The following is a 14,289-nucleotide window of genomic DNA, read 5'->3' as shown; positions in this document are numbered from 1 at the left end:
TTATATACTTTTATCGAAAACATTGATCGTCTATTTGTTTTATCACAATTAGATGACTAAATGATTTATGATATAGTTGAATTTTTACAAAGATGATCGTTGAAATAGGGCTTAAAAAATAAACAGTTCGGATTATGAGATTAATTAGTTATGTGGTGAATTCAAAAGTATGGTTAGTTTCATATTAATTTACTAAGCAGTTAATTTTAGAGCATTACTCTATATATATATGTATGTATGTATGTATGTATGTATGTATGTATGTATGTATGTACAAGATATCTCTAGCAGTATTCAAATTTACATAACAATAGCTCCTTTTGTACTAGAAATAGATCAAAAGAATATTTAATGGACTTATAATTTCACTATGAATATGTGTGTATAGATATGTACGTACAAGTAGAATTCCATGCCTAATTCTCTCAAATATTACAAACAATTATTTGGTTGTACAATTCCAAAAGCCTTTCCATTTGCGTTGTTACAATATGATTGAACCACTTTATTCTGACAAGTCAAATTCACATTTTCGAGTTTTATCCCGTTGCATGGATTTGTAGTACTACAATCAAATTTTATTGCGACTGATGTTGCTGAAGTTCCACGAATGTTCTGATACAAAACGTCACTAATTTTCACGCCAGATACCTATAAAACAATATATCGAAATGAACTTGAGAAATTAAGTAAATATATACGTTTCCAATGTTTTATGATAATGCAAGGTAATATATATTAACTCCATCAAAAATATAATGAAAATTAGACTAGATCGATTTCCAACTTTAATAAGCTTAATTGGGGTTGTGGTCAACTTAACCGTTCCTACATCGAACATCTAGTAAAACCAGCAATGGTCAACTTTGTTACCTGACCAGGGCAATTGAGGTTGTGCGGGCAGTAATTTTGGTCAATTACAATGGGGTTTCGGACATTATTCATTACGACATCAAGGAATTGGACTCCTTGTAGAAACCCTTTGCTGCGCCTAGCCCAAGACTTTATCCTCAGCCCATTTGTAGTACCAGTGAAAATTGCATTTTTAACAGTCACATTTTGGACTCCTTCCTCTTCCAAGTCTTTCGCCAAGCTCCCAATGCTGCAATATTCACCACACGTACCAATGCATATATAAGCCAACACTAATTATATCAAGGATTTTAATTAATTAAGAGGAAAAGACTATATATCTAGCTTGTATATAACCTACTCATAGAGACACACACACATATATACTATCTAGTTTTTCAAGAGGTATATATAAAAAATCGAACCTAATGCCGTGGCCAGGTCCACATGAAATGGCTTGGATCCACAAGTCCTTGGTTCCGGGGCCAATTGAGACACAATCATCCCCAGTTTTGATGGAGGTGTTGAAGATAGAAACATTTCTGGACAATTGGACATGGATGCCATCCGTGTTTGGGCTATTGCCAGAGGCACTGACTTTGTCCAACTGAAGGTATCTAGGCTTTTACTGATCGTATCAACCCTATTTGGGTTTAATTCATGAAATTGGGCATGCATGTGTTTAATTTTAGCTGAAACATGAAGAAATGAAGTTATTTACAATATATATATTGAGTTTGGTTTCTGAAACAGTTTGAGTTCATATATACTAACTTATGATTAATTGTATCAAAAGAATGTATTGTACACGTATCTATGACAGTATTCAAATCTACAAAACATTCAACTACTTTTCTATTAGAATAGAACAAAAGAATATTACATGTAGTACAAATAATTTCACTACCTATATATGTGTGTATAGATCGATATGTACAGATCGAATATGGAACATACCTATAATTTCACGAGCCAATATGTGTGTATGCATATGTATAAGTATTTCATGTCTAATTTCGTTTTGACTATTACAAACAACTATTTGGTTGAACAATTCCAAACGCCTTCCCATTTACATTGGTACAATATGATTGAACCACTTGATTTCGGCAAGTCAAATTCACGTTTTCGAGTCTTATCCCACTGCATGGATTTGTTGCACTACAATCAAACTTTATTGCGACGGATGTTGCTGATGTTCCTCGAATGTTCCGGTATAATACATCATTAACTTGCAGTCCGGATACCTATTGAAACAATATATGAAAATGTACAATTGAGATATTATGTCTAAGATCGATACATTTCCAATTTTACTACATTCAATTTCTAGTACTTAGAAATACTAAATATGGGGGAGATAGAGTGAAGTTTCATACCTGACCAGGGCAATTGATGTTGTGTGGGCAGTAATTTTGGTCAATTAAAATGGGGTTTTGGACATGATTCATTACGGCATCAAGGAATTGAACTCCTTGCACAAATCCCTTGCTCGGCCTAGCCCAAGACTTTATCCTCAGCCCATTTGTAGTACCAGTGAAAACTGCATTTTTAACAGTCACATTTTGGACTCCTTCCTCTTCCAAGTCTTTGGCCAAACTCCCAATGCTGCAAACCACAATAATACCCATTCATATATAAGCCAACGCCACTTATATATATATATATATATATATATATATATATATATATACAGGCTTCTTCTGTTGAGGTATACCTCAACTTATTTATGTTGAGGTATGACCTTGTAAGGGCGTACACGAGTTGTTTTGTGTCGATCCGAACCGTTCGTAAGGATAATCTTCATTGATAGATCATCCTTGCAAAAAATTAGCCCAATCGGAAATCATTTGCCTATCTAACTTTGATAAAACAAATAGACGGTTTCATCGAAAATATTTGGTTCGTCCATTTATTTGATCAAAGTTAGATAGGCAAATGATTTCCGATTTGGCTAATTTTTTGCAAGGATGATCTGTTTATGGAGATGTAAAAAATGAACGGTTCGGATTGACACAAAAAGATTTAACACGATCTGAGAGTCTCAGATTCAAAATTTTAATTGTTAGGCATTGAGTGGCAGAAGACGTTTAATTTGGAGGTTTTAAGAAATTGGGGTTATCCACCCTATAAGATTTAACACGATCATTGGACTGTATTTTCAAAATAAGTACTGCTATTTAGCCCATTTTAATCCTTTTGTATTTGCCAAATACCAAAGGATGTTTGTGTAATTAACACGTGAAAGTGAAATTACGTACAGCCAAATAATATTTAATCACTATATGGATAATTATCATAATTTAGTCTTCTGTTGACTTTCATCATGAAGAATTATGTGCAATCAGTTTAGAACCTTTGGTGTTCATGAAAATTTAAAAAATATACGGCCAAAATTATAAACCCCCTAAAGCTCAGAGTGTTTGTGTAATTAATCCTAATTTCTGCCCTCAATATTGTGCATGGAATAATATTCACTGTTTAATTCACACATTTAGGAGTGAGATGGTTGTTGCTCCATGGCTTTGTTAGCTCCATAGAGTAGGCCACTAACGCACTGAGGCTATGCCTAGAATTAGATTAGATTCGATAAATGTCTAATTAATGTGTACTAAAAGAGGAAGTTGTCTTATAATTTAAAGGAAGAATACGGCAAGAAGATAGATTAGCCATAAGGGAAAACTTATCACCACTCTTCCCACAATTTTTGTGAAAATTGGAAGAGATAAGTTTCTCCTTATAATTACTTCATCTTCTTTTTTCAAGTTAAAAGTTCTATGTTTGAATAAAGAATGCACATAAATTTAGCAATTTATCATATCCAATCCAATCCAATTATCGGCATCACAAGACCTAAGGTTTTCTCTTATAAACATGAGATACATAAACACCATAAGTCAGACAAAAAAAAAAGAATAAATAAATAAACATCATAAGTAGATGACATTTGAGCCATTCAAACACATTTTATCTAATTTAAAATCTTGCAACCCAACTGCTCAAATCTCAATGCTTATGCATCTCATCCTTCTAAGAGAGAATTTCCTAACACACGTGTAGTCCCACCGTCAACAGGACCCAGAAGCTTAAGCAATACAATGCAATAAAGGCATGAACAAAGATGATCGTGATGAGGATCAAGCTAATAGTAGAAGAGATAATAACGTGAATATAATGTACAACTGTATCACGTTGAGCAAACAACGTAGTAAATCCATACCTGTGCATTACAAAGTTAATTTGACTTACTTTAGTTGACACGAATTCAAAAAGTTAAAACAAATCCATGACCACAAATTAATGGGTACAAGAATAAAGTATAAAGATTTGTGTGCATAATCGGATGCTAAACAAAACACTAAATATATATTCAGCACAAATGCCATGGTATACTACCTACTGTTAGTCCTTTAGTTTCACTGGGAAGAACTGAAAGAAGCAATTGCATACATTTCCTGCTGCAAAAGAAGGGCATCAATAAATACATCCAGATTCTCTCCCTGCATCACATCACTTATTGAATGATGGGTGATGCCAACACGATGATCAGTTACACGTCCTTGAGGAAAGTTGTATGTACGAATGCGTTCAGATCTGTCCCCACTACCAATCTATTCAAGGTGATGAGCTCCATATCAATCTTGAAAGTCAGGGCCAAAAGCAACTATATCAATTTACAATTATCACATATTAGTCATACCTGCTGTGATCGAAGTTTTGACCGATTGATCTGAAGCCTAGACCTTTCCATCTCATATAGCTTTGCACATATCACCTTAAGTGCCTTGGTCTTGTTCTACAAAGGAACTCAAAAATTGGAAAAGAGTAAGGGAAAGAAAAAGAAAAGAACAAAGGCAAGGACAATAACCAAAACAACACTGAAAAAGAAATAACGAGCCAAAAGATTGCTTGAATAAGAGATAGGTCTACAATCAAAATTTCATAACTGAACAATATATTCCGATGTGGCAAAAGAATATGGAGAATGACTGTCTAATTTCCATAGCCATGAATAACTAAATCCTAAATAAGGCAACAACAAACCATGCCCATGCCAACTTTAACCAGTATATACTTGTCACATCCTACGAGCATCAGAGCTTTTCAGAGAAGGTGGGGCATGTTGAGAATCCCATGTTGATTGGGGAAAATAACATATAAATTTTTCAAGGTTAAGACTAAGTTGATTTTAAGTTGAGAAGACAAGAGCAAAACAATGGCACATCAATCAGTGAATGGCACATCAATCAGTGAATTTTTCCTATAAAATTTCATAAATGAGCAGCAAACATTGTCAGTTAAGAACATGATGTAGTGACAGCTAATATAATTACTGTATGGTTCAGGAAATAGACTTTTATCTATTTCTGTATTGACAAAATTATCAATTCCAAATAATGAAAGAAAAAGGATAGTTATAGTCCAAAGCTTGAGGACACCAAAACTGCAATTTAGTTGCAAAATGTTTGGTATCATATACCATATGTTGGGATCGTTCATCTTGTATGGCTACAGTCATGCCAGTTGGAATATGAGTTACTCTAACAGCACTGTTGGTGGTATTTGCATGCTGACCCCCTGAACCACCAGATCTATAGGTATCGATCCTCAAATCTTCGTTTCTCAAGTGGACATCTAACTGCAGCAGTCCAAAATACATATGATCAGAGAAAGTAATAAGACAAATTCGTACTTTGTCCTACACTGACAAAAGAAGTTTTGTGTAATGTCAAACCATGTGAAAGGAAAAAGTACTTCTGTCCAAAAAATAGATGCTGGATCCAATAATATGTAAAATAAATAACATATTCAGTTCAGACTCAGAAAAGGTTAGAACCTCATCAGCTTGAGGGAGGATAGCAACAGAAACAGCACTAGTGTGAATGCGTCCAGACTTCTCTGTCACGGGAACTCGCTGTCAAAAGAAAACAGTGAGTAATTTCTTGTCTAGGGGCAACTATAAATAATGTGTTGAAAAGGTGGGAAAGAAACCTGTACTCTGTGAATACCACTCTCAAATTTAAGTTTCCCATAAACATCAGCTCCTGAGATTGCTGCACTAGCTTCCTGGAAAGAAGATACAATCAAAACTTAAAAATACATACTAGGAAGTAGCACTTCGCATCAGTCAGCAGGTGCCAGGTGGTGAATCCTATACTATACATTAGCTCTAAAAGCCCCTGCCTTAGATTGGGTGTATAAATATGTGATTCAGATATTGTACATTTGTACAAGGATGGAAATCACACTGCACACCTTATATCCTTTAAGATCAGACTCGGTTATATCCACCACTTCAAACTTCCAGCCTTTATTGTGTGAGAATCTCTCATACCTGTAGTAAATTGTTATCCAGAAAAGGTGAGAATCTCAAAAGTGAATACATAAAAGAATTTACAAGTATTGATGTTAACTTACATTTTAAATATGTCCATTGCAAACAAAGAAGCCTCTTCCCCACCAGTTCCTAATTAAATCATTAATTTGTCAAATAAAAGAAAAGAAAAAATAAATGCAATGGAATAAAAAAGTGTTGGTATGCGTCACTATGAGCGGATGGGAAGGCGTGTAATACCTGCCCTGACCTCCAATATGCAATCCCTCTCATCTGCATCATCCTTAGGAAGTAGGGACTTGAGCAACGAACTGTGCAGTCTTTTCTCTTCCTGGATGGCCTGATCCAATTCGTTGGTTGCCATATCAAGCATGTCTTTATCTTGAGAACATTCATCCATGAGTGACCTCAACCCATCAATCTCCTGCAGAGCAATAAACCCATGATGTAATTAGGTTTGTACAGAATTACAGGTAACAGTTCTGAAGTTTTTGTTCTAATTTCAATACCTTGTGTGTGGCTCTTAATTGATTTATAAGATCCATGGAAGCGCTGAGTTTCCGAAGCTCCTTATTAGCCCTTGCATACTCTTCTGGTGAGGCATCCGGCTGTCTTCAACCAACCAACAGGTCCAACACCATTTCAATTCCAATTTTGTTTTTAAAAATGATCACATTTCACTTTTTTTTTTCCATCGTAATTAGAAAGCAAGCAAATCACATAGAGAGTCATAGACATAAGGAACCTGGCTTATGAGATTGTGAAGACAAGAACTCCTCTGCTCAATAAGCGACAGCCTTTGCTCCATGATCTTAATAAGCTTTGGGGACAATTGGGGTTGCAATTCTGCACTTGTTTTTTATTTGTATAAAGTAAAATAAGAATTTAAAAGAAAAAGGCCCAAGTAGCAGAAAAAGAGAGGAACACATTCGAATACGCACCGGTTGAGTAAGAACAAAGAATTCGGAGGGGATGGCAAAAAGCCGCCATTGCTGGTCGAAGTGGCAACGGCACGAAGGAGCTGCTGCTTCCACATTCGATTTGTTTTAGCGCCCGAACCAAATTACGCCACGCTTCGCTTCTCATTCTCACGCTCTCCAGACCCTTTGGGTTTGCGAAGCCAAAGTTACAGAATTTAGGTGTAATTTTTGTGATAGGTAAAAGAAAAAACCAAAACAAAACAAAACAAAATATGGTGCAATGCAAGCAAAAGCTTCAGAGCAGACTGAAACAAAAGCTTGGAATAAAAAAAATGAACTCAACAAGAAAAAACAGGAAAAGATAAAGTTTTAAAGAAGAAATACCTTGTGGGTCTTTGGGAAGTGAGAGCAAATCAGTAAAACAAGCCTCCGAGATTTGGTGGGAACTGTCGAACTAAGATTGCGGGAGTGAGTGAGTGAGTGAATGAGGTGAGATTGTGTGAAGAAGAAGAAAACTGGGGAGCCGAACCAGAAGAAGAAGGTGAAGGAGAGGAGGGTTGCAGGTCACACCAGTGGCTGCAGGCTGGGTGGGCTTAGCTTGGGGAGCTATTGGGTTGTTCACTTGTTGCTCTAAGCCTCTAAGTCAAAAAAAAATTAAATTCTGGATTTTCAAAAAATTTTGAGGTTTAAAAATATGAAAATTTTGAAAAAAATCTTAAAAATTTTTGATTTCGTTGAAAATTTATACTAAAATAATTAAAACTTTTAACAAAATTTTAATAATTTCAATTCGATAATATTTTAAAACCTCAAAAAAATAAAAATTTCAACAAAATTTCTTTCAAAATTTAATTCCTATTGTCTCTGACATCCCGTTAATTACAATTTAAGGAATGTTGTGAAATACATAGAAAAAGACTCTTTGCATGCCCAGGACTCTGTAAGTACTTTCCGAGAGTCTATGTATATTCAAGTCCTAATTTTTTACATTATTGTTTGTTTATCATTTTTGGCATTAGGGGCAAAAATCGCTATTTTTCAAATATAAAACAATTGTTCACTCATGTCCTAAAAATTTAAATTTATAAGAATATGTGGTGGTAAATATCCACACTTTTTCGTTGTATCAGAGCATGAGATTCTTAGTTCGAGTCTTTGTAATTGCATCCTGATAATTTAACTTAAATTCCACATGTTGGGCTATAATGGTAAAGTGATACACACATATGAAGTGGAATATTAGAATATGAAATAATTGTTGACCCACATCCTAAGTAAGCAAGGAGTAAAATTTCGTTTTTTAGGAGTATGGAAATTTTAACACCATACCAAATTAATTTCGAAAAATTTCGCCGAAATTTTTCGAAATCCTCGAAATTTCGGCGAAATTTTCAATGTAGAGATTGAAGAGAGAGAGAGGGGAGGCAGAGACCGGAGGGAGAGGGAAGGCAGAGCACCATCGCCGGAGGGAGAGAAGAGATCGGAGAGGGAATTTGCAAAGGTGCGCCATTGTTGGAGGGAGAGGAGATCCGGGGAGGGAGAGGGAAAAAAGAGATTAGGAAGGGAGGAGGGAGAGGGAAGAGAGAGATTATGAAGGGAGGAGAAAAACTGGTGAAGGGAGAAGAAAAGAAAAACAGGAGAAAAAAAAAACAGGAAGGTAGAACTGGAAAAAGACGAAGACCACTGGGGGAAGAAGAGGAAAAAGAAAGAAAAAAAAGAAGAGAAAAGAAAGGAAAAGGAAAAAAAAAGAAAAGAAAAGGAAAGAAAAAAAAAGAGAAAAGAAAAAAAAAGAAAAAAAAAAGAAAAGAAAAAGAAAGAAAAAAAAAAGAAAAGGAAAGAAAAAAAAAAGAAGAGAAAAAAAAAGGAAAGAAATTTTTTTAAGGTAGATTGAGATTTGGATTTTGGAGTCTTTAGCCAATTGGAAAGATAAAAAAAGGTTTAGAATTTTATTTGGGGTTTGATTTGGTCATTTTGGTGTTTCGTTTAGTTGTAAATATAAATTATGAAAAAGAAATTTATCCCCTTATCATGAAGTTTCATTTCCTTAATGTTTGATTTTTCAATTACGATAATTTGTAAAATTGAAATTTTAGATAAACCGTTGTCGCCGCTGCTGCTATCGGATTGGTTCTATTTTAACCCAATTCGACTTAATTTTACTATCGAAGACCATTTCCAAGTCCCTTTGAGTAAGCTTGCTACTTTCCGTTGCCACATTGATGATTTATTCGTGTAATTTTATTATGTAATTCTTAATTAGTGAAGTATTTTTTTAACAGCATTGTCTCCGGCGTGCATTATATTCATCACATATCACATGAAATCTACTATATTATTTGATTTCTTCAATGTTTTTCATCAATGTAGTAGATAATATGTTAAATAAACATATGGTCAAGTTTCATTCAAAATTTCCATATTTTGATAGCAATTTTCGTCGTTTTTGTCCAATTTCATCGAAAATTTCCTCGAAACTGAAATTTTACTCCTCAATCCTAACAACATAAGGTTTTGGAATATCGATATATTTTTTTATTGAAAACGAACAAAAAAAATTAACCTAAAGAGTGACAAAATTAAGGATATACAATAACTTCTAATATGATAGCATTGTATGAGCCAAGGAAGTCAACACATGCAACCTTAAATTAATTAACTATACTAATATATGTCCTCAATTGAATTCAAACTTTTGATAAAATGTGTGGTCTAGATTTGTTAACTCTGTATTTTCATATTGTCATATATTTATGTTACACATTAAAAGTTAATTAAAAGAAGCAAGACAATTCCATAAAACTCTAAGAAAATAATTATTTGTTTTATATAGTGGATGAAAGATTCAAATTTGGACCTCATCCACCAAAGCCACAAGGGGAAAAAAGGCCCAAATACATCAAACAACACTATAGAAGTACATTACACCTAATTTTGATGTTTTCCCTTAATTTTTATTTTCAAGTAAAATATGTTGGGCATAGGGTTTAGGCTGCATAGCTCAATAAGAGAAATGGTTTTGCCAAGTATTGCTACCATCATTCAGTCAAAAGTACGACATGAATTGAACCACTACTACCTCCAATTAAACAATTTAGAAAATAATTATCCTGCTCATATACAATAATCCACCCTTTTATTGATCTCCCCTTCATCCTTCCTCCAAAAACAAAATCAAAATAGTTAGTTCGCTAGTTTCAAATGCATCAAATGGCTTAGCTTTTTTTCATCTGGTGCATCTTAATTGTTTCTTTCTTTCTTTCAGCTCTCCTCCCAAAAGGAAAAAAAAAAAAATTGTTCAATCAACACTACGTCATAAATTTCTTACAATAAAAATAAACAAACTAAAAATAAAGCAAATAAGAGATGCACCTAAATTAAAAAGCAAATATTTGAAAAGAAACAACAGTAAAGGAAAAAAAGACTTGATGGCCGTACTTTTCTTTTGGCCTAAAATATACATAATTACATAGCATTGAGATCTTGGACTCTTTTTTTCTCTAATTCTCAATTGGTTTGTCCTTTCTAGTAGTTTCTTCCCTATAAATTTTTTTAACTTCCTTCTGCTTTTCTTTAAATACTCTTAACTTGGTCTTTGCTTTATTTGTTTATCCTTTGGATTCAAGTAGTGTGTCTGTGGATTGGGTAAGAAAAAACATATGCATCAGCACATAATATAAATGTGAATTATGTGACGGGTAAGGCTGATGGGTTTCTTCTGGTATATGGCTTACAAAATTCACAAAAAGGAGAAGAATTGAAAATAATATTAATAAGAAAAACTATCAAATGAATGGTAAAATATATATTTATAAAACGAAAAGAAAATAAAAATAAAATGAGGCTTCGCGTGTGTAAGTTTTTGAGGGTCGGGTGGGTATTAGACTCAAGTTAACAGAACACCTCTCTAACTCTCCCTAAATTCAGAGGCTTCTCTGACCCCTAACGTGAAGTTAGGTTGGAAAAACTCCTACAAAAGCGGGAGGAGAGCCGCTGACTATTACTTAAAAGAAAAAAAACTAAACTAAAATGAGGCTTCGCGTAGTGTAGAACACCTCTCTAACTCTCCCTAAATTCAGAGGCTTCTCTTCTCTGACCCCTCACTCGCTAAAATCAGAGGCTGAAGACGATGCTGAAGAAAAACCATTTGAGCTTTCTTCACCAGCTGAAGACGACGATGTCGACAAGTGCTTCTTCTTCTTGCAACAGACACAGAGGTATTCCTTTGCCTTGTCTTCACTACTCTACTCATCTTCTTTTCTTCAACAATTACTTTGCCTTGTTTCATTCTCAATCCTCAAACCCAACAAAATCTACAAACCCCCAACCCAAACCCACTAATCTCCACGATGCTTTCAATTTGTTCAATACCATGCTTCAAATGCGTCCTCTGCCTTCGGTTGTCCGTTTCACTCAAATTATGGGTCAACTTGCCAAATTGAAACATTATTCGGTGGTCATATCTTTGAATAACCAAATGTGCCTGTTGGGAATTGCACCTGATGTTTATACTCTAAACATTATCATTAATTGTTTTAGTCATCTGAACCAAATGGGTTGTAGTTTATCTGTCTTGGGAAAATTCTTCAAATTTGGCTTTCAACCAGATGTCACGACCTTCAACACTCTAATCAAGGGCTTTCTTCTTGAGTATAGAGTTTCAGAGGCAGCAGGGCTGTACAGAAATATGGTGGAGGGAGGTTGTAAGCCCGATGTGGTCACATTTATTACTTTAATAAACGCATTTTGCAAAATGGGGAATAATGGTGCAGCTATTCAATTGCTTAGGAAGATGGAACAAGAAGGCTGTAAACCTGACGTAGTTGTCTATAGCACCATCATTGACAGTCTTTGTAAAGACACGCTAGTTGCTGATGCATTGAACCTCTTCTCAGAAATGATTAGTACCGGTATTGTCCCAGATGTTGTTACATACACCTCTTTGATTGATGGAGTTTGCAAATTAGGCAAGTGGGAAGAAGCTACGAGATTGTTGAAGGAAATGGTGAGTAAAAAAATCTTTCCAAATGTTCACACCTTCAGTGTCTTAGTAGATACACTTTGTAAGGAGGGGAAAGCTGTGGAAGCAGAAAGTGTGGTTGAAACGATGATTGAAAGAGATATTGAACCTAATACGGTTACGTACAATTCGCTTATGGATGGTTACTGCTTGCGAGGAGAATTGAAGGAAGTAAAAAGAGTTTTTTATCTAATGTGTAGCAAGGGTGCCATTGTTGATGCTCATAGTTATAACATATTGATAAACGGATATTGCAAGCATAAAAAGATCGAAGAGGCCATGATGCTTTTTGAAGAAATGTCTCGTACAGGACCAGTTCCTAATAACATTACGTATACCACTCTTATGTATGGTTTTTGCAAAGTGGGGAGAACACAAGATGCTCAAAACTTGCTCTCTAAGATGCAAGCTTGTGGCCAACTTCCAGATGTCCAAACTTATGCTGTTTTACTGGATGGCCTTTGTAAAAACCAACAACTTTCTATGGCATTAGAATTGTTTAGAGAGATGGAAGGCAAGAAGTTGGATATGGATATTGTAATTTACAGTATTCTTATTGAAGGTTTGTGCATGGCCGGAAAAATTGAATCTGCATGGGATCTCTTTCGTGGTTTATCATCAAAGGGACTTCAACCTGATGTGAGGACATATACTATAATGATTAATGGACTTTGTACTGGAGGCCTAATAGGTGAAGCCGAAAAGTTGCTTAGAGGAATGGAAGAGAAAGGCTGTTCTCCAGATGATTGCACCTATAACACAATTATTCGAGGGTTTCTTAACAATGATGATACATTAAGGGCGGTGGGACTTATTGAAGAAATGGTGGAGAGGGGTTTCTCTGCAGATGCATCAACGCTGGAATTGATAATTGACCTATTGTCTAAAGATAAAGTAGATCCAGCTTTGTTGGCATTGATAACATGAGTTGATTTGCCTCTTTGAAAATTCATAGTTTTTTCAGATACTCATCATTATCACAGTGAACTTTGAAACTACTGCACTTTTGACAATGATGGATGTCGTCTATATGTTATCTATGACATATTCATCATGTGAAATTTATGTCTTTTATCATGTAGATTCTTCTGGTCTTTAGAGCTGGGTGTGAAAGTTTATTGGTGTGGTAGTTGTTGCAGGTTGGTTGATTGTGGTGGTGGTGGTGGTGCAGTGATAGTTTGTTGTTTTGGTAGAGGTTTTATGGTCAAAGTGGTTCACAGCGCTTGTGGGTATGCGAGGACCTGGTATGAGGCTTGACCTCGTATGGTTCTTCCTTCGAATGGAACAAAGATACCCCTGAAAAGTTAATATGTAAGTTTAGTTTACACTTGATAGATACTTTCGAGTGAAACCTTGTATTTTCTTCGGACTCTATGTTTTAAATGAAAAAAATTCTGTGATAATTTGTCACTTCTTTTACATAGAAAATGATGTAGGGACCAAAAAGATCAAAAGGATGGAAGATTTTCAAAATGAGGTACAAGTGGAGTAAATGTCATGCTTATATTTAAATGAGGATTAAAATGTTATTTAAAAGCTTCTTAGCCATATTGAGTGGAGTACCCTATGAAATCCATCAAATGGCTCATTTGGTCGTTTCAGTTCAAAATGCCTTCTCATCTCAAATATTTTCAATATTGTCTTAATTTCCGGTATTCTCTTGGGTGAAATTTAAATTGTGAACTTGCTCCAATCAAGAAAATGAGCAAAGGGTAATGCATAGTCTGGTCTGCCTTGTCATCATTCTTCTACAGCTGTACACTTTGACAATTGTTGACTGACTGTAACTTGTTACATAGTTAGCTGTGAGATTGTATTTGAAGGCTAATTGCTTCTGAAATCATTTAATGAGAAACTGATTAATCAGATTGTGTCTTTTCCTGGAAGCTTGTGTCTTCTATTCCTCTGTTTCAACACAGCCCCACCCCACCGGCTTGTTTTGATTTCATTTTCATTAATATCTGTGTTATGAATTGGATGACATTCCTGATCATTTTCGAAGGTATAAACAAAATTTTAAATGTTAGAAGGACACAGATTGATGCCAAAATATCAGAGAAACAAATGCATAACGATGATGTTGATAGATGCTTGACATGTTGTGCTATCCAGGAAGAAATGAAACCAATCTTGATCATATCTTGCTTGAAAATAATCTTGGTAGA

General features: G+C 34.9%; 3 protein-coding genes across 3 annotated transcripts; 1 reads left to right on the top strand and 2 right to left on the bottom strand.

The window, feature by feature from the left end:
- Nucleotides 1-432: 432 nt before the first annotated feature.
- Nucleotides 433-2,483, bottom strand: LOC147282653 (polygalacturonase-like). The gene is made up of 5 exons (XM_086248256.1): nt 2,232-2,483; nt 1,977-2,099; nt 1,278-1,459; nt 874-1,102; nt 433-651 (listed from the first exon to the last, which is right to left on the bottom strand). The coding sequence occupies exons 1-5, from the start codon at nt 2,481-2,483 to the stop codon at nt 433-435; spliced, it is 1,005 nt and encodes a 334-aa protein (XP_086104382.1).
- A 1,515-nt stretch (nt 2,484-3,998) lies between these two features.
- Nucleotides 3,999-7,688, bottom strand: LOC147282652 (peptide chain release factor 1, mitochondrial-like). The gene is made up of 12 exons (XM_086246344.1): nt 7,492-7,688; nt 7,129-7,291; nt 6,933-7,033; nt 6,697-6,795; nt 6,428-6,611; nt 6,271-6,319; nt 6,109-6,187; nt 5,845-5,919; nt 5,690-5,767; nt 5,333-5,491; nt 4,553-4,648; nt 3,999-4,463 (listed from the first exon to the last, which is right to left on the bottom strand). Exons 2-12 carry the CDS (start codon nt 7,271-7,273, stop codon nt 4,269-4,271), a joined length of 1,260 nt encoding a protein of 419 aa, XP_086102470.1. The 5' UTR covers nt 7,274-7,291; nt 7,492-7,688; the 3' UTR covers nt 3,999-4,268.
- Nucleotides 7,689-11,197: 3,509 nt separating this feature from the next.
- On the top strand, nt 11,198-13,527 carry LOC147282651 (uncharacterized). The gene has a single exon (XM_086248044.1). It carries the CDS (start codon nt 11,234-11,236, stop codon nt 13,049-13,051), a length of 1,818 nt encoding a protein of 605 aa, XP_086104170.1. The 5' UTR covers nt 11,198-11,233; the 3' UTR covers nt 13,052-13,527.
- Nucleotides 13,528-14,289: the final 762 nt, after the last annotated feature.

Source organism: Dryas octopetala, chromosome 6 (assembly GCF_963921425.1).
Source record: "Dryas octopetala chromosome 6, drDryOcto1.1, whole genome shotgun sequence".
Classification (NCBI taxonomy): Eukaryota; Viridiplantae; Streptophyta; class Magnoliopsida; order Rosales; family Rosaceae; genus Dryas; species Dryas octopetala.
This window is presented reverse-complemented; position numbering and strand designations above follow the sequence as displayed.